At 36.6% G+C, this 19309-nt stretch overlaps 1 protein-coding gene across 3 annotated transcripts in view; it reads left to right on the top strand.

The window, feature by feature from the left end:
• Nucleotides 1-19309, top strand: part of SNTG2 (syntrophin gamma 2) — a 269806-nt gene that overhangs the window by 139577 nt on the left and 110920 nt on the right. For all 3 annotated transcript variants that reach the window (XM_065056001.1, XM_065056002.1, XM_065056000.1), the window contains exon 7: nucleotides 12972-13059. In XM_065056001.1, coding sequence (XP_064912073.1) covers nucleotides 12972-13059 — 88 coding nt within the window. The remainder of the gene's footprint in view (nucleotides 1-12971; nucleotides 13060-19309) is intronic.

Genomic DNA, 19309 nt, shown 5'->3' with positions numbered 1-19309 from the left:
GACAAGGGGTAATGGGTTCAAACTGGAACACAAGAGGTTCCACTTAAATTTGAGGAGAAACTTCTTCTCAGTGAGGGTGACAGAACACTGGAACAGGCTGCCCAGGGGGGTTGTGAAGTCTCCTACTCTGGAGACATTCAAAACCCGCCTGGACACATTCCTGTGTAACCTCGTCTAGGTGTTCCTGCTCTGTCAGGGGGATTGGACTAGATGACCTTTGAGGTCCCTTCCAATCCCTAACATTCTGTGATTCTGTGAAATCGCTACTAAAGGCTACTCCTGAGAATACTCCCTTGTCTGACATTTTGTGGTGCAGGCTGGCTGCTTCTTTCTCCATACTTAGTGGAAGAGGGAAATAAAATTCAGAAAGATTTCAGTGAGTCCCTGAAGTGAGCACTGCCCTGTGATAAAATGCCTGTTTGTATCCACTGTAAGCAAAACATAGATGACGTGCTGGTTTTTCATCACTGGAGCTTCTCAAGATTTGATTGGAAAGGGTGCTTGATAATCTCATTGAGCCTCCCTTTCCCAGTTAATATTGGGACAGATGATAGTTTGATCTCATTCCCAACCTGGGGTGTTGTGTGATTCTGTGATTAGTTCAAATATAAGTTTGGATGAAATAAATCCCATTTCAAGATAATAAACCATTTATTTCCATTTAGCTAGAAAAGACAGGAATGAGGGTCCAGCTATATAAAATGAAAAACTTGGTGCTACATAATATTTTTTTCTTACTATATCTTATTCATAAATTTTTATAGTAAAATGGTTTCTTTCACACTTCTTGTATTTCACACAAATGTTAATCTAATTGGAATTTTGTTCACCCACCCAGGAAAGTACTTAGAAACATTTCACTGTTTTTATTTTTGAGTAGTCTCTCAGAAAGGAATTACAAAATAAGCAATATCCACTAAAAAAGAGAATCCATTCAATGCAGATTGCTTTCGATTTTCAGAATTTGAACTACTTTTAGCCAGTAGTTATCAAGTGGTATTTCCAGATTTTGATAACTTCAGATGTTTATTGTAGTACTGTTTATTTATGTATTGTTTTATTGGCATGTCTGTCCAGGAATGATGAACTTGTGCTTCAATAGGCTGATTCATTGAGACACAAGGAATAAATCTGAAAATTGCTTATCTTCCTTGAGATATTGAGGTTCTATTTTCATTCATCCCTTATTCCATCATTGATTCTGTGTTAGCTATTTTAGAATTAAAGTTCTCTGCGTGCTCTTCTGAAGTTCAGTTACAAGTGATGGAACATAGATTATTAACTTTATTTATATAATATCAGAAAGAAAAAGATCAAATAGAAAAAAATTAGAAGTTACAAAAAAAGGTACCAGCTTAAGATACATATCTGAAAATGCTTAACTGCTCAGCAAATATCTCATATAAAATATTATAAGATAATAAAAAGCAAGAGATTATAGTGACAAATTAATAAAAATAATAAACTCATAAAACATGTATGAAATAACTTGTGAAATTAATAGATGATTGTGAAGTAGCAAAAATACATTCTTGTGATTGATTTATTAATTTTACTGTATAGTAATATCTCAGTCATTGACAAGTAGATTTTGTTGATTTTATGTTGTTATTAAAATCTTAAATGTGCTTCTAGTCTAATAAATTAAGATATATGTTTTTACAATGTGAAAACTGCAGTGTTACATAGGTTTAACTACATGTTAATATTTGAATATGATATTCAGTAATACTTGCGGCAGTAACCTTATGACATTCGGAGAAAGTAAAAATAAAGTTTTCTTTTAATATCCATGAAGGGTTTAATACCTTAAGATTTCTGCCAGAAATAATCAGCAGTACAGATCAAAGTTCAAGATAAATGCTCATTATTTGCTAGATTGCCCAGGTAGTTGCTACATTAAAATGTATAGATACCCTTACAGACATAAACATGTTCCTGACCCAAAACTGATGCTTAACTTTGGCTTCTTATTCCTGGAACTTTTACAGTTTTTTTTCCTGTGGGAAGCCCTTCAGTTTGAACATGCTTTTTCACCCAACAGAGAAAGTGTTATGAAATCAAAAAGAACAACGTAATTGAAATATTATAAGTATAAAATGAGAATTTGACCAGTTAAATGAAGGAAAAGACAAGTATTTTTCTACATGGAAAAACTGTGTGTGTTTAATTTTTTGGAGATCTAGCTTAATGCTGCCAAAATGAATATTCTGAGTACTTTCAGCAGTACTCTGCATGGTTCACTTGAATAGCTAGTGGTTTGCACTGCGATTTTGTTGTTCTGTCAACATAGAAGAAATATTCTTCTAATATTGGAAAAGTAATTCTACCAGATCCAGAAGAACCATTGACTGAAATTTTCTCACATCACATGAAGACTGTCTTATTCCTTTGAACGTCATGGAACTGTTTGATTTCTTTTTCCCAGCTGTGTGGCTTTCCCATTTTCTTGGTGCTTTCCAAAATTTGCTTTTAGATTTCTTCATTTTAGTAAGTTGTTTCTGCTGAGAATTTAAAAGTGATGTTATAAATGGGTTTCATCCAAATGAAGTTGTGCTTCTGTATTCCTTATCCCTTGCTGCCTCACTCGTACACCCTAACAAAAGTAATCTGTTCCTCCTGTTCTTTCTATTTAGGCACACTGGAAGAACATTTTAAAAATGAACAGTTCCAAAAATGAAAAAAAGGGCAATAAAATTGTACACACATTCTGAAATAGTCTATATACATTACTGCAGTTTAGCTGTAATTACATCTTACTGTATAAATACAAGTTAAAAAAAAAAAAAAATGTGCTATTACCCAGAAACTTACCAGTAGTGTCTGAAATCCCCTCAGCATCAGACACTATTTCCAGGAATTGCCATGTGTTTAGGTAATGCAGATGCAGCAGCATGGGAATAAGTAATCAATCTATGTAAGAATTATATTGAACACATAGAAAAGTGAGTGTGCATTACTTTGGGGGTATATGTTTTGTCGTGGGAAACCTAAAGAAACATGAAATAGAATAATCAAAAAAGCAGATGTTGTGCATCCAGAGAGATGACAAACAAGTCTCAGGAAAATGTCAGCGAGGAAAGAAAAGGAAGAGCAGTAGAGAAGCACAGCAAATCTGTTCTGGTGACTTGCTGAACAGGCTATTCCTGGTGCTTTCCCTGATATCACTCAAGTAACTATTAGATCAAAATTATAACAAAGAAAGAAGCAAGAAGTAAAGGCTTAAGATACACAATTGACCAACCTAAAGTGTCTTTCTTTGTCACATATATGTTTTTAGAGAGCTTAATTCATGAAAACTTGTAGAGGAAGTAAAATCAAGGTATATACTTTCACAGCCTTGACATAACCACTTCCCTGCTCCAGGGAGTCTCTGTGCATGAGAGCTGAAGGGAGAGGAAGGGGCAAATGATGGAGATTTCTCTAGAGCAACTTGGCAGGGCTATGCTGTGAAATAACTTAGGGAGATCCATCCTTATGGATACCTCAGTGTGGATACTGAGTGTCCCTTTATTTTTTATGTATTTTTATGTGAAATACTTTTAATTTTTTGAAGATTTTGAGCATTTTCTGAATTTTCTTCTTAGATAGTTTCACAGCTGTTTCCTCAAAAAAGTGAAAATGAAAAGGTGTGTGAAAAGAACAAAGCCAAAACCTTTAGCATGTTGTACCTTTCTTATTGCAGCTGGTTTCCCACACTGACCTACGTTGTCATTGCATATTGGAAAAGAAATGTAGAGATTTTTACCTGTCAACTTTTCTGTGACTGATTACTGTGTATGAAATACGATTTATTTAGTTTGTGATTAGTCATATTGTCTTCTCAATATGTTGCTGTTACCATTATATCTTTAAATGGGCAATTTGAGGCATGAAATTAAGGGGCCATATCTTGACTGGCAAAAGGATTTGATGTGCTCCAGGCCAAGTGGTTATTTCCAGTTGCATACGAACATATGAACAACATGCATAGGATCCATCAGCACTAAATATTATTGGGAGGAAGCTTGCTGAAATCATCCCAGACTCTGACCACTTGCTTTCCCAATTATTGGGAGATTTACATTTGGGATCATTCAAAGAGGGCATGCAGCTTTCAGGTACTGCTGTACAAGAAATTGCAACTTCTCTACAAATAAGTTTTCATGAAACTCTTCAACCATGAAACCTTAAGTAACTTTCTGTCTAGTTAAAACATTTTCATATATTTTTAGGACTAGAGAGACAAAATATAACATCAAGTTTCTGAAGACTTTACTTTCTTATCTTTATCTTGGTAGTTCTCACAGAGTTCCTTTGTCTTTTTCTCCATCAGTCTCACAAGAATGCTGCAGTCATCTATTACATGGAAAGCAAACACCTGTTATGGTTTGCAGGTAGCTGCAGAACAGCTGTAAGCATCAAAGAAGCAAGGGAGCATGTATTAGTGGGTTTAACATAGTAACGTAGTTACTTTCATTAGTTAGGACTCACCATGTATTTTATAAAATCTGCTGCTGCAGTGTACGTAGACAGTAACAGAAAGAGGAAAAAAAAAAACATTAATAGAAAGAATGCTAATTTGCAACATTAGAGTGCAGAGGGAAGTTCTGCTGTTCATAGTTTTCTTATTCTGTCAGATCTTTTCTGAGCTGTTTTCTTGGGGATTTTGGTCACAGTAGAACAGCATACCTGGTATCATGAGACTGAGACAAGGAATTAAAAAGTGTTTCTCAGATTGCTGTGATGAAAAAGATCTGAGTTTAATTTCCTTTCTCCAGGTGCTAATTTGCCATAAGTATTCTGTATCCCAGTCCTGCATAAAAATAAAACTGCATAAAATCAGAAAATTATACTATAACTTTAAACTTTTATGTGATGTACAACTCAACCTCACTATTTCCTGATGCTCTGAGAAGCGTGATTACTTCATCACTGAATGCATCTGGCAGCATTCCTCATTAAGAAGCAAGTTATAGTATACTTTTGGTCTCCAGTGTCTTTTACGTGCAAATGATAATATTCACATGCTTTAAAACACATTTTTGCCATTTCAGTTTGCACCCTTTTGCGCCTCTACTGTGCTTTTGTAAAGGACAGCAAAATTTCAGAGAAAGGTTTGAAAAAATGGAGAAACACATTATGGTACCTGTGTTCAATGTATACTTAAAAATACTACATAATTTCTGTAATGTACTTGTGGAAATGGATTTTCAAGCTCTAAACATGTTAAGAAACCATCCACAATTAAGTAGTACAGATTTCAGTACCACTATTTTATCCCCATCTATTTCAGAATAACTTAATTCCCTGTCTTAGAGAAGGAACAAGTACTCTGACATTATGAGCATTTATGATGTGCATAATCTTTGAGCGTAAAAGCAGAATGACTATAATTAAAACTGAGGGAAGAATTCAGCTACCTGGCACAAAGGAGCTATAGGAAGAATTGAAGTCTTTGTTAAGCTGTGGATACAAAATGTAGCACGTCTTAGATGAAGCACACAGAGAGTGCAACTGGACAGCTACAATTTTAAGGGTAAAAGGAGTCAAGATTAAAGAAAAAAAAAAAGTGTCTCTTTTAACCCTTTTCATTTTATATTTGTTTCATTTATAGATGTTGAAAGACCTACAAAGGATTTATAACAAATTATACCAGTCTCTTTAGTCATTAATAAGTAGGGGATCACTCTTCTATCTCCTCCTCCCATCTGTATAAAACAGCACCGTGGAGGGAAACCAAATGTTTCAGCTAAAAGAACAGTAGTAATCAGTACTCTGGGAGAAGAGAAACTAATTCTTCAGAAAACTGTAACATGTTGATGAGATGTTCCCCTCATCACTTTGAATGATGTTCTTTCCAGTGAAGGAAATGTTTAGTATTGAATAAAGGAATATGGTGACGTGTGCTGAATAAGTATTGGCCTGTACAGTAGCACAATTGCAATTAATCATGGGCTGGGTTCCTGAGATTGTGTGTAGAAGGTTCAGGTGTGGAACTTTGCCTGACACAAATTTCTTTCTGATGCATACTAAATATTGCAGATGATGTGCTGTTTTATGGTGATAGTAGCAATTTCTTGCTTGAGAAGTTTTGGAAACAAAGGCGTTAAAGATTGACATGCAGGGGTACTATTGCTATGAAACAGTGCTTAGTTTTGACCACAGATATTCTTATTATCCTATTATGTTCTTCTACATGCTATAAGAATTTCACTGAAAAGAATGTGCTTATTTGACTGAAATCAGGTTAATTTTATTCATGCAGTTAGAAACTTTTTTGCAGCTAGCACAGTCATTGTAATTAGTTTGAGAAAGCTAAGGTAGCAACTCGGGACAGAATTAATGTTTTTCTTGAAGTAACTTGCCAGTGTTTCCAAGTTGGAATGAAGAGAATGTAAGAAATTACTATTATCTTAGCTGTTATCTGAGAGACCAGGGGCTTTCTATCTGCAGGTGCGAGGCAGCTGGTAAGGGGGCATAGATGGGACTGACCTTGACTGACATCCAGACTGACCAATGAGAATGTTCCATGACACTAGCATCGTGCATCATATTTAATGGTAGTTGGGTTTTCCAGCTGTGGAGACCCATTCCAGTTCTGTTTGGGAGTTTCCGTTAGTTCGACCTTTTGCCGTTCTGCTGTTTTGCAGTTGGCTTCTTGGGCCTTTCTGCCTTTTTCTCTCTCTCCATGGGATCAGCTGTTCGGGACCAGGGTGCTCTCTCTTCCCAGGACTGGCTGCTCGGTGCGGACAGAGTTTGTGAGGAATTGCATTGGGTATCACTTATTTTATATTTTTTTTAATTTAATATATAGTATTAGTGTATTAGTATATTAGTATTATTTTGTTATTTTATTAAACCATTTTTTTCTCAGTCCATAAGTTTTTCCCTTCCCTTATGATTCTCTCCCCTATTTGGGGGCTAGGGGGAGAGTGAGTGGCTATTGTGATTTTGGTTGACAGGCTGGGTTAAACTGTGACAAAGAGGAATGTTTTTTATTTTCTAGGTGCGCCAGTTCTTTTAAGCCTGAAACAGTGAACATATGGATAATTAAAAATAAATTATATGTTTGATCCAAAATTACAGACATTCTATTGAGGCGATAAGTCCATAGGTCTAGGACTTTTACCTTGTACTTCAACAGTGAATGTGTTTACACCAAAAGCAGTTCCTGGTGCTTCTTATGTTTAGTCATATATTAACTCTCAATGTCTGTGATATGTCTGTTAGACTAGGAGGATGTAATACAAAAGGATAACTGTGGAAAAGTTTGTTGTGAGAAAAGGAGACAATGCACTTGGTAACACAAGACAGCCTTCATTAAATATTGTCAATCGTTCAACCAATATTACCTTCGTCATCATTTCATACCACTGCCAGCAGACAATGGCAGAAGTTTTCTGTAAAATAACAGGTAAAATTTCTCACAATTGTAGTAATATAAGCATTAATCTAATGATCAGATAACAACTGTAGAATAAACATCAGTGGTAAGAGACCACTAATAAATCAGTCATGGTAGTGATTACCTACTTCAAAGCTTTCCTCGTGTATTTGTATGTCTGGGTATGTGCATATATTTAACAGGCTTTCTGAAACTGTTAATTACAATATTCTAAGGCTCAGGCTGCAGAAAAGAAGTCAATCCACTTGTAAACAAAGACTACAGAACATTGCACTAAGGATGTGTCACAAAACTAATGTCCTGAATCGTATAATAATAGAAAGAGGCTAGAGTGAAACAGAAATATAGTCTTTTAAATGTGTACTCTTATTTAAATATACATATGTGGATTATTCCAGGAGCCATATAGAAAGTTAATCTTTTAAAATAATTATTCATCATAATCTGAGAAAATAAAACCACGAGATGTTACTAACATGTATGGCATGGACAGATTTTCAAACCAGGAGTGGGTTGACTCATTAGCAATATTATACCAAGTTGCATAATTTGTTCTGTGAATTGCTCACTGGCTATGAAAGCTACAAATTTCTTCAGGTGCATACAGAAATGCGAAGAATAGTACCGGTAAAGTAGAGAAGTATAAGGAAAAGTTATATGAGTCTTGGTATATGCAGGATATCTATGACAGATTTCGGTAAAAATAATTTTAGTTCTAATTATAGGATAAGATACCTAAGTGAAAACATAAAGAAGAGTGCTGCAAATCACTGTTGAATTAATAAATTGACTGTCATTTTTCTAGCACATTTGTATAAGTTGCTCAGATACAAATGCATGTTTTGGAATAGCCAATTAAGCATTAAGGAAGAGAGTATTGCTCATCAAATGCTGCGAAGCTAAAGAAGATAAGAATCAGAAGTATTTATTGGAAACCACTTCATAATAGACCAATAAAAAAGAGACAAGTGTCAAGAAATCATTATTTCTTGAACTAACTTAATTCTGCTTCATGCTTTTCCAATACTGTCAGCAATCCAATTTTAATTCTCTAATCTTTTTTAAAGCCACTTTGCTCCTGCAGTCATTTTAAAGTCTACTTGTCTCTGTTTTTCATGCATCCTCCTTGCCTACTCATACCCATAGAAGCACAATATCACATTTTTCAGTTCTGCTCATATAGGTTGAGCTGAAACTTCCAAGTTTCAAAAAAAAATTTCCAATCATGCTTTAGTTTAGGAAGCATTTAAGTGCTAAGTACTATCGTTCCTTTTCATTCTGAGGGTTTAAGAATTTTTTAAAAACTTTTAATTCTCTAAATTTCATTGGATGTTTTACTGTTATATGTTGTGATCTAATACTCTTCATATATTTTACTACAACTTCTTGGTTGCTTGCCTGCTGCATTACAGGCTTGTACATCATCTTCCCCCAGGTACTTGCCAAGCTCAAGACTTTCACTTCATGTGAATTTCAAGTGTTTTATTTGTGAAATGTGTGTGTACTTCAAGATCAGACAGGAGATTCACTTCCTTTTACTTCAATTTTTGCTTCAGAGTTTTAGTCTGAGTTAGGTGTTAAATCTTAAATTTTGATCTATAGATACAAGATAGGATTCATTTCATCATCATCAGATGTTTTAAGTGTAAGGTTATCATCCAGACTCTCCTTATTTAGAGATAGATACCTGCAGGTGATGATTTCTTTTTATCCTAAAAGCTCTTTACTGATTTATAGGAAAAAAATATTGACAACTACTTCAGAGTTAGATTTAACTTTTAGATGGCTAAAGTTAAATGATGTGACTTCTGCTCTCAGATTGATCTTACCTAAAGGGGTATGTGGGTCAATTCATTCGTCAAAGACATGCTCCTTTTCATTATGAATTGCTATTACAGTTCTGACCTATAATAAGACAGAACCTGATTCCAACAGACAAAACCTTGTATCAATCTCTGAGCAGTGTGGATATTAATGATCAGGTATGCTTGAAGGTTTTGAGCAAGACACAAGGCTCCAGAATTTAAAAAGAATGTACATCAGCAACAAATTGTGCTCTTCACTTGCCTGCCTAAGTTGGGTTTGTAGGTTTCTTTAAAATGGGTGTTGAGAATAAAAATGAGGCAACAGATGTCATTTGGTTTTCTTAAAATATGAGTCATATTTTTCTCTGCAGGCTCTGGACTGTAGTTATTATAGCTGAGATCTAGACACTCCTATTTATATTTTTAGCATTCTTTCTGGTTTTGAGAAATGCGTGTGAAAAAGAGAAGCATAATAAACCCTGGCGTGATGAATGCACATAGAGATGTAGAAAATCTGCAAATTAGAGGCAGCATGAAAAGCAAGCATTTCCTTTGATGCCCTTTTCTTTTTCATACATAAAAACACAAGTAGGTGCATACACACTCAGACAGTTAGCTGCAGTAAATGTATTTAATATGGTTTTTTTTTTTTAACACGTTCACTTTTTACAATTCTCTTTTTAATATTAATACTACAGTAAGGCAACAGTGAATGTTACTCCAAAGCTACTGGATTTGTCTTTTTTGGACTTACTGGGCTTTGGCAAAAGCTTCGGCACCACAGTGCGGTGCATTATTTATTGACCTTCTGTGGTCAAATAATTTATTGACCTTCTGTGGTCTTGCCCAAATTCTTGTGGGCATTGAAATGGATGTATTTTTTTTCTTAGTATGAATGTGGTTCAATACTAGCACCTTTTCAGACATTGCCTAAGAATACTAAGAAGCTCCAGGAGACTGTGATACAGTACGAATATCTTTTAAGGTACTACTGCTTGGTAATTTTAAACCAAAGGATTAATATTAGAGTTCTTTCCTTTTCAAAATATCATTTGGAAAAAAAAATGTCACACTCTGCAGCAGTTTCTAATCTACTGTTTTGGTTTGTTCCATACAACTTGGATTGAATATGTCGTCATAATATTTGACTAAGATCTTCCAAAAGTACATTAGGCAGTATATCTGTCATACTGTTTCCTCCCATCTCTTGACAAATACAAATGCTTGTGTGTGAACATTCCTTGCTTAATTAAGAGGAAACATAGCTCTTTTTTTTGTATTTGTAAGTTTCCTTCAATATATTTATATTTGTTAGGAAGTTCAAATTCTTACTTGTTATTCCAAAGAATCAAAATGGTTCACATTGTGGCTTTTCTAAAAAGCCAGCTGTAAATAAGAGAGTTCTCAGTATTCATTTTATTTGATTTTTATTTCTTCCTATTGCATATTTCAGAACAGTATTGTGACTATATTATAGATCTGTTGGTTTTGAAATTATCTATTGGATTTTACAGAATGCTGATGCTGCTACACTGATTCTAGATATATATATATATATATATATACGTATAATAGTTTGTGGATAAAGGGCAGAACTATCTTTGTAACAGTAGGGTAGGAGTAGCAGAGGTCCCAGTAATCATTTGTCCTTTGTAAGTAATAAATAATGTCTATTGCAGGAAATAAGGAGCAATGGATTTCAGGAGACATAGTTGTTCTTATGCATGAGAACCCAATACACACTGGTTTGCTTTGCAGTCCTGACACACTCCTGTATGACCTTAAAGAAGCATTCCAGTTTTCCTGTTCTTCAGTTTCTGGTTGTTCCTATTGTGATCATCCTGAGAGGGCTTAGTCAGAAATAAATTATCACAATTTTTTTTTTTTTTTTTTTTCCAGAATGAGATCTCAGGTTCTCTTGTAGTCAATTGCCCACAAAATCTTTTAATTTAATAAAACACCTCATATCAGAGTACTGGGGGTGATTAGGTAGCTCTAGGTGTTGTATTTTTAGAAGTAAATCATTTAAATGTGGATTTAGTCTGTGGTGGGGAAAAAAAAAGCTTCAGTAGAGAACAAAAAGAGCAGAGAAATGGGGCCCTGGGGGAAAGGAGGATGAACCTAAAAGGAAATGCAGGTCCTTCCTAGAAAACTTGCTTAAGCTGCAGGTACTTTTTTGTTTGTTTGTTTTAATCTCTTTCTCTTATGCACCCTCTACCCCTTTGCTTCTGGATCCTCGTTCCTCAAGTGTTCTAATGTGATCCAGCTCCCTGTTTGGTGCTTTCTCTGACCTTTTGAGCTCTTGCTTCTCCCCTGAAGAACTGGATTTCCTAACTTAGTGAGTGCAAAACGTTATCATTCTCTCCCAGAGACTGATGTGTGGCCACAGGTGCTACTGCAGGTTGTTCGCAGTGGAAGTCATTGACAGACTGAAAGATAACTGGGGAGGGTGGAGGCAAACACTGTAAGTCTTAATTAAATACATGCATTTCAGAGGTACAGCAAACAGTAAGCTTTCAGCAACAGTGCTTTATATGAGTGATTCATGTGTTTGTTCACTTAATCAGCCAAATCAGAAAGTGTTGCTATCCAGACACTGTTTTCTTCAGTGTTAGTGCTGCGAGTCTTACGGTCATTTTTCTTCCTCACTCTTTCCCAGAATATTTTTATAGCCTAAATTCCTTAGCCTCTGTGACTGCTTACTTGATTCCTTCTCCTGTTTTAGGTTTTCATATCCATCAGTCATAAGCTGATGTTTTCATGTAGGTGTAAGCAGTATTTCAGGTGCACAGGAGGAACAGTTACAATGTTGGAGGTAATCCTGCATCTCATCATGTCGTCCAGTGTGACATTGTGCTAAAATAATGGCCTTAAGAATACAACCACCAGCTTCCTCCAAGTACAACATTAGACCAGTAAATATATCTCTAGGAGTTAGTTTGCTGCAGTTAGTTACTTTCCTGCTTGATGTGTGCTCTGGTTGTGCTCAGCTAAGAGGCCATAGGTGTCAGTATCCATTTCTGACAAACAGGGTCAGGGCTGCAGACCCTGTGTGCAGCCATCCACAAACCAAACGCAATACCAGTTTCCTGATTGTCATGGATATGAAGCTGGGGAATACTTCTGCCCTGTGGTAGGAACTGAGTTCCGTCAAATATGTTGTTTGAAGCTCTGCATTTGAAAAAGCTCCTTGTGCAGTAGTGCACTATGGCTTTAATTAAATTCTGATGTTTTCAGACATATGTCTATACACATATGTGTGTGTATATGTGTTCCTTTCTGATTAGCAAATCCTTACACATAATGAAGACAGTAACAAAAATAAAAACTATATTTGAAAGAGAGAAATGTACTTAATGCATCACCCAACTGAATCAAAACAAATACTTAAGATCTAGATATGTATGGTACATTAATGTGTATTTATGTGTCTGCTTAAGTGTATACACGCACAATTAATGCATTCTATCTACATAAACACATATTTCCCTACTACCCTATGCCAGTTTTATAAAATTAATTTGTTTGCAGAAGCTGTGTTCAGCTGGTGTATAAAACCAGGTTGCCTGTCAAGCTACTTATTCAAGTTGTTCCGTTGGTCTCACTTTTATCCATTGTTGGTGTGGCTTGACCCTTAAGATATTTTTAATTCCCCATCAGAAATGTTCATACTGAATTTATTATAGATTACTTACAATGAAATCAACATCTCTATTAATGTGCTTTCCATGACTGGTGGTTCTTTGGTTTAAAGTAGCTGTTATTTGTCACACTGACAGGTACACCTACTGCGAAATGCTGGCGATGAAGTTACCATCACTGTTCAGTACCTCAGGGATGCTCCATCATTTTTAAAGCTCCCATTAGGTAAGAGGAAATTAATGGATAGGAGTAATTTGTTTTCTTCTTTGCAGTATTCTCATAAGATGTCAGTGACAGAAATAGGAACTCAATCTTTGAGTGTTTTACAGGAAGAAATAGAAAATTGTGTGTACTTTAGTGCTTAGCATATAAGAATCTAATGTATACTGCATGACTGCTTCTGTATATTTTTTTTAAAAAAAATTGAAAACCTCATTAAAATGCAGTACAATCATGGGTGATATCTGAAGGTTTTTTCTACAGAAGCTTTGCCTAAATACAAGAAATAGCATTTGCAAACATCTGAATCATGCATTCACACTGAAAAGTATTTTCAGGACACTTACAAACAAATGGATCACAATAATATAATTAGTTCCCTGAGCTGAGTCTGTTTAGCCCATGATGGTAATTGGTGAGTGATCTATCCCTGTTCTTATCTTGGCCCACAAGCCTTTCATTATATATTCTCTCTCCTGTCCAGTGGAGAAGGGGTAGTGGTAGAGCAGCCTTGGTGGACACCTGGCATCCAGTCACGGTGAACCCACCACAATGCTCTGTGTGAGACAGCTGCCACCTTCACAAGGAGCTCACACAGGTCTGGGAATATTGGTGCCCTCTTAGAATCACAGAAGCATAGAATAATTTTGGTTGGAAAAGACCTTTAAGATAACTGAGTCCAACTGTTAGCCTAACACTATCACTAAACCATGTCTCTAAGAACCTCATCTATACATTTTTTAAACACCTTCAGGAATGGGGACTCCACCACTTCTATGGGTAACCTGTTCCAATGCCTGACAACCCTTTCCATGAAGAAATTTTTCCTAATATCCAATCTAAGCCTCCCCTGGTGCAACTTGAGGCCATTTCCTCTTGTTCTATCACTTGCTACTCAGGAGAAGAGATCAACACCCTCCATGCTACAACCTTCTTCCAGGTAGACGTAGACAGCAATAAGGTCTCCCTTCAGTCTCCTTTTCTCCAGGCTAAACAACCTCAGTTCCCTCAGCCACTCCTCATAAATGTTGTGCTCCAGACTCTTCACTGGTGTCATTGTCCTTCTCTGAACTCGGTCATGGTACATCACAGGGAGGAGTTTAGCTGACTTCTGCATTGTCTTTCTCACCAAGAGGCACTCTATCCATTCCTGTCTGGGAAGCTGAGATCATGTCACTGCTTCTGTGAAGTGCTATTTGTGGAAAGAGAAAGCAGTGATCAGCAGCAAGACCAGATCATCCTTTATCTCCGTGTGACCAGATCTATGTGCAAAACTTCTTTAGGTAAATAGCTTCCATGAAAACTTGAACTAGGAACTTTCACCTTACAAAAAACTCTGTTCCCTTTAAAAGGGCCTTTTTCATGGCGTGTGGCCAGCTAGCACTTTGCAGTCTACCTCTGATTACTGTTGTTCAAAGAAAACCTGTTTGGAATAGTGTAAACAGTGCCCTTTTAGACAAGCTATCACAGACTTTCAGCCATCACAGCAGATAAGCAATTCTTCTTAAATGAAAGAGATATTTTGAATACAAACTGCTTATTTTGGGTAGCTTATTAGACTTGCTTCCTTCACACGAAGCATGAGATCTTTGGCAAGCATTATACTGCCCTACCCAGTACCATGCATGATCCCACACCTTCAGTCGCATAGTACATGTTTAACAAAAGGACTTACTAAGTAGGATCAGGCAGCTGAGGAACTTGAGAAATGACCCTTCTTATGAACTGAACCTGGACTTCAGCACAGAGCTCATCTCTCCAAGTTACTCTGTGCAGCCACCCAATACAGGCTGAAATCCAGCTCAAGGAGTGACATGATCTGTGGTGACTTGACATAAATACTCATGCTTGTGGTGAGGAAATAAGCAAATAAAATGTAGAAAATTATGAAAATAGGTCTGGTTTCAGACCATACACTGTAGTTAAGGAGAAGAGCAGTGGTGCGACAAAGCACCCAGTTTCAAAAAGATCTTTTTGCAGGCCCATGCACAAAAGCAATTCTACTACACAATAAAGTACTTCCCAACTCACACTGTCGGCAGGATCATGGCTTTCCAGAAGACTTAGGCACATTGTCCCTGACCTTCAAGCATTCAGTCAGACCAGCTGCTATGCTGGCAGTTTTAGGTGTGTTCACTTCAAATGCAAACATACTGTCCCTTCCTTTTAACCAGTATTATTACTGTTTCTTATAAGTACATCGTCAGGAGTAGCATCTGCCTCTGCTGCTTCCTTCTGGTAACTCTTCCTTCCCTACTCTATCTCCTGCTGTGACTAACAAAAACACAAGATGTCACAACAGAGAAATATCTACCAACAGTTCTCACCACGTTTTTCTGGTTGCTCCACTCTTTCATGGATTGTGAATGACAAATATAGGATTTGCCATGGATTTAGGCGTGGATACTGATTCCACAGGGTGGTGGAGCACTGGAACAGGCACCCCAGGGAGGTGTCATGGCCCCACACCTGACAGTTTTCAGGAAGAGACTGGACAACACCCTCAGACACATGGTGTGAACTGTGGGGTTGTCATATGCAGGGACAGGAGTTGGACTTAATGATCCTCATGGGACCCTTCCAACTCAGGACATTCTATGATTTAAGGATGAGACCAGGATGACTTGTTCCGACGTTTGGAGGAGGTCCTAACGCAGGGTGGTGCGCCACCGTGGACCTTTGTCTCTTTCACAGCTGCCTGAAATGCTGGGCCCTTAGTAGAAGGAGAGACTGCCCATAATAGTGAATTAAATTATGCCAGAAAGTATTCTCTGCCACAGGAATTTGATAAGCAATTTTATAACATGCTGCCGAATGCTTGGAGAAATTTTGCATAGGGCACATACTTCTTTCTCAGAAAACTATCAGGCTTGGATCAGAATTTAACATGGGCCAGGATGGTAATCAGCCAGGTCATTTGGCTCCATGGTTAGGTTGATTCCTCATCCCATGGTATGTGGTTTGCTCTAAGGTCACTGTCAGCTAGAGAGAGGATAGATTTGTGTTTCTGGAAATCAAAGGAAGGAATTTCGGCTTTTGGAGGTGAGTCAGGAAGTTATTAGTGGCTATGAGGGTTACTTGTTAGCCTGTTACAGAATAATTATGGTGTCAGCTCTTGGGTATAGTCATTAAGGATTCTTTGGAACTAAGTCCATTACCCACACCAGAACTGAGCAGGGCTTTTAGGACCTTTTAAGATAAGATTCACTGCTGCTAGGAGGACTCTTCATGACATTTTATGCTATAACAGGCTCTCTTCATAATTTTTCTTTTGGATAGTTATACCCAATTATCAGAATATTCTGAATTGCAAAGCTTGGAATTAAAAATCACCAGGAGTCTTTCCTTTGATTTTAATTTTGTGGTTCTGAAATGGGCATTTTGTCTACTGGAGATTGTCTATGATATAATTAGAAAGTTAGATAAATGAGATTTTATTTATATACAAGAGGTCTCCTGTATCATTCAGCAATGTTGAACATACGACAAATTGTTGTAAAGGGTAAAGTCTTGCTAACTACTTTTTGTACATTGATCCACTGTCCTTTGTTTTGGGGTTTTTGTTTGTTATTTAGAGATTTAGTGTAATTCACTGACTGAAGTAACTACCCATTGGTGGGACTCTAAATTGACTAGAACTTTAATAGAGACCTTTCTAGGTCTAGAAAGCTTATAGGTATTTGAAGTTAAAAATAAAATCTAGGCTTCATTAAAATAAGTGGTAGAATACCTAACTTTTTAAATTGAAAAATCTCAATGATTCTGCCAAAAACAATATAAAAGGATTGATAAACAACTCCTACCTGTACCACTGCAAATGGGTTCTTGCTTTAGCTTCAGTGTCAGCTAGCTTAGTGATTTCATGAGTGACTGCTAGCTCAGCAAAATCTCCTGTGATCCTTACAGTGTTTCTTTCCCTCACCTTGGAGTTCTGCCTGGCTTTTTCTTGCCACCCCTGGGGCATTTAAGCCTCTGTGAACTGCAGACTCCTATATCCTTGCTATCTCTCTCCTTCTGACCCGTTCTCACCTTACAGGTTAAGTTGTTTTTTTTTTCTTCTGAGCCTATTAGCTATTGCTCAGGTAAAGATCAGGCAAAGATCTTCTCCTTTCCCACGGGACCCTTCCTGGCCCAGCCTTCTCAAAAGAACAAAAATTACACAGCTGAGAATAAGCAAATTAAACAGATGATGCCTGTCATAGTATAGATTTGCATTTCTCATAGGGCTGGCTGTCTAACTGTGATTTGGGCAGGCTAAGAGGACAGCTAGGCAATAATGATTGCTGGAAATCTGACAACACGCCAAATACCTTTTTTTCTGGCTTCAGTACCCATCAGGATACTGTATTGTGGTCATGGAGGGAGGAGTTACCTGTTGCTGATGTTTTATTTTACATAAACACTTTATTTTTTTAGTCTTTCTCAAACTAATGTTCCCAAGTTTGACTGGCACCTAACACTTCATTTGGAGTCTCATCTACTTGTACAAGGGCTGTGGTTTATGTTAGTATATTTTGCATCATGTTGAGCATATACAGTGGGAACTTCTAAAATGCTGAACAAGGCCATGAAGGAGAAGTCCAGGAGTGATTGAGGCAGAACAGGCAGAGAGCAGACTAAAAGACTGGTGAGGTTGCTTGAAATCAAGTCATAGAGGTGGAGACTGAGAGAAGCTCTGTCATTAGCTGTGACTCAGAAAACCAAAGAAAGCTGCTGAACAGAAAAGCAAATCTGTAGAAACACTGTGGAAGGAGAGAAATGTGTTCCTTAACCTTTTATTCTTAGCTTTCCCATGCAATGGATGCCAGTTTTCTCTACTTAAAATAAATAAATAAATAAATATTCTAATGTAGTATTTTATATTGGGATTAAACTTGGATTTAGAGATTTGAAAATACCTAAATTCATGTCATTTGATATGCTCAAATTACTGAGGAGGTGTGATAATTCCACTTTAAGAATCTGTTTGACTCAAGGAGCTGTCATAGCTGTCTGCTGCCACAGACAATGGCATATTCCCTAACAGGCAGACTCTTCAGTGGAAAATTTAAGCCAGCTTTTTTATTTCATTATTTTTATTTTTAAAAAATTGAAATTATCTTTTGTTCCAGTAAGTCACTCTGCTCATCTATGAGTACTGACATATGTTTTTGCAGTCTACTATATGTATCTAGTCCGTACAAAATTTTGTAGCTAGTTACTAAAGTCAGCACTTGGTTTAGATGCAGGCAAGCAAAGCATTGTGATTCCTTCTGCTGACATCATCTAATGCTGCACAGAAAGGACTGCAGGTGAAAGCATGCAGAAACTTCAAAATTCAGGGTATAATTCTGAGACCTCAGCACAGAACTGACAGAGATTTGTTATGGACAAAATGAGCTTTTGTTGAATTAAGTTCCATTTTGCTAGATCTTCCTGATATGTCAAATAGAAACATACAAAAATATATGATTAAGAATGACTTTTTTACTTTTGTGATGTTAGCCTTGACAGATCTATTAATGTGAAATGATTTACGGACAATTTCAGGTAACTTCTGTAGATGGAAAAATGAGTTTTCTGTGATGATGAATGTAATGCTGTGAAATTGATTTTATGTGCTTTATTGACAAGACCAAGTACTGTCGAATGGTAATTGTATATTATTGGTGCTATATGTTAACACTTTACATTTAAGCAAAAATTACACAATGGTGTGACTTTGTGCTGTTTCCATTATTGTATGTTACAAAAGTATTAAGCTTTCCTGGAGTCACTTTAACTACTAAAGCAGGATCATGATGCATAACTGCTAAAGAATCTTGAAGAATATAACTGTGTAACCTTAACATATTAACATTGTATCAACATTTCATGATAACGGTTTGCTTTGAATTTCTCATTTTGAGAAGGTGCATAATTCTTGAAAATAACTGGCATTTTAAGAAAAAGGTGTATCCATTAATAAAGTGTATGTATGTGCACAGTTACTACTTTACTGAGAGTTTCTCATTTGTTTGTTTATAAATACAGTCCATGGTTATACTCTAAGGTGAGACTTTCAACACTCACTGGGAAATTTATTCATTAAATTAAAGAGATTTGTATAACTTAATTTCTTACTTGTTTTTGAATAGCTCATTCTCAGTGAAAAAAAGGCTTAATCCTGCAAGCAGTTAAGCATACAAGTAGTTCCCATGAGCACAGTCTCTATAAATAGCATCTAGCTACCTTGTTTTCTTTCTAGACATAAAGTACAGCATATGGACATTTTCTT

Source organism: Columba livia, chromosome 3, assembly GCF_036013475.1.
Source record: "Columba livia isolate bColLiv1 breed racing homer chromosome 3, bColLiv1.pat.W.v2, whole genome shotgun sequence".
NCBI lineage: Eukaryota > Metazoa > Chordata > Aves > Columbiformes > Columbidae > Columba > Columba livia.
This window is presented reverse-complemented; position numbering and strand designations above follow the sequence as displayed.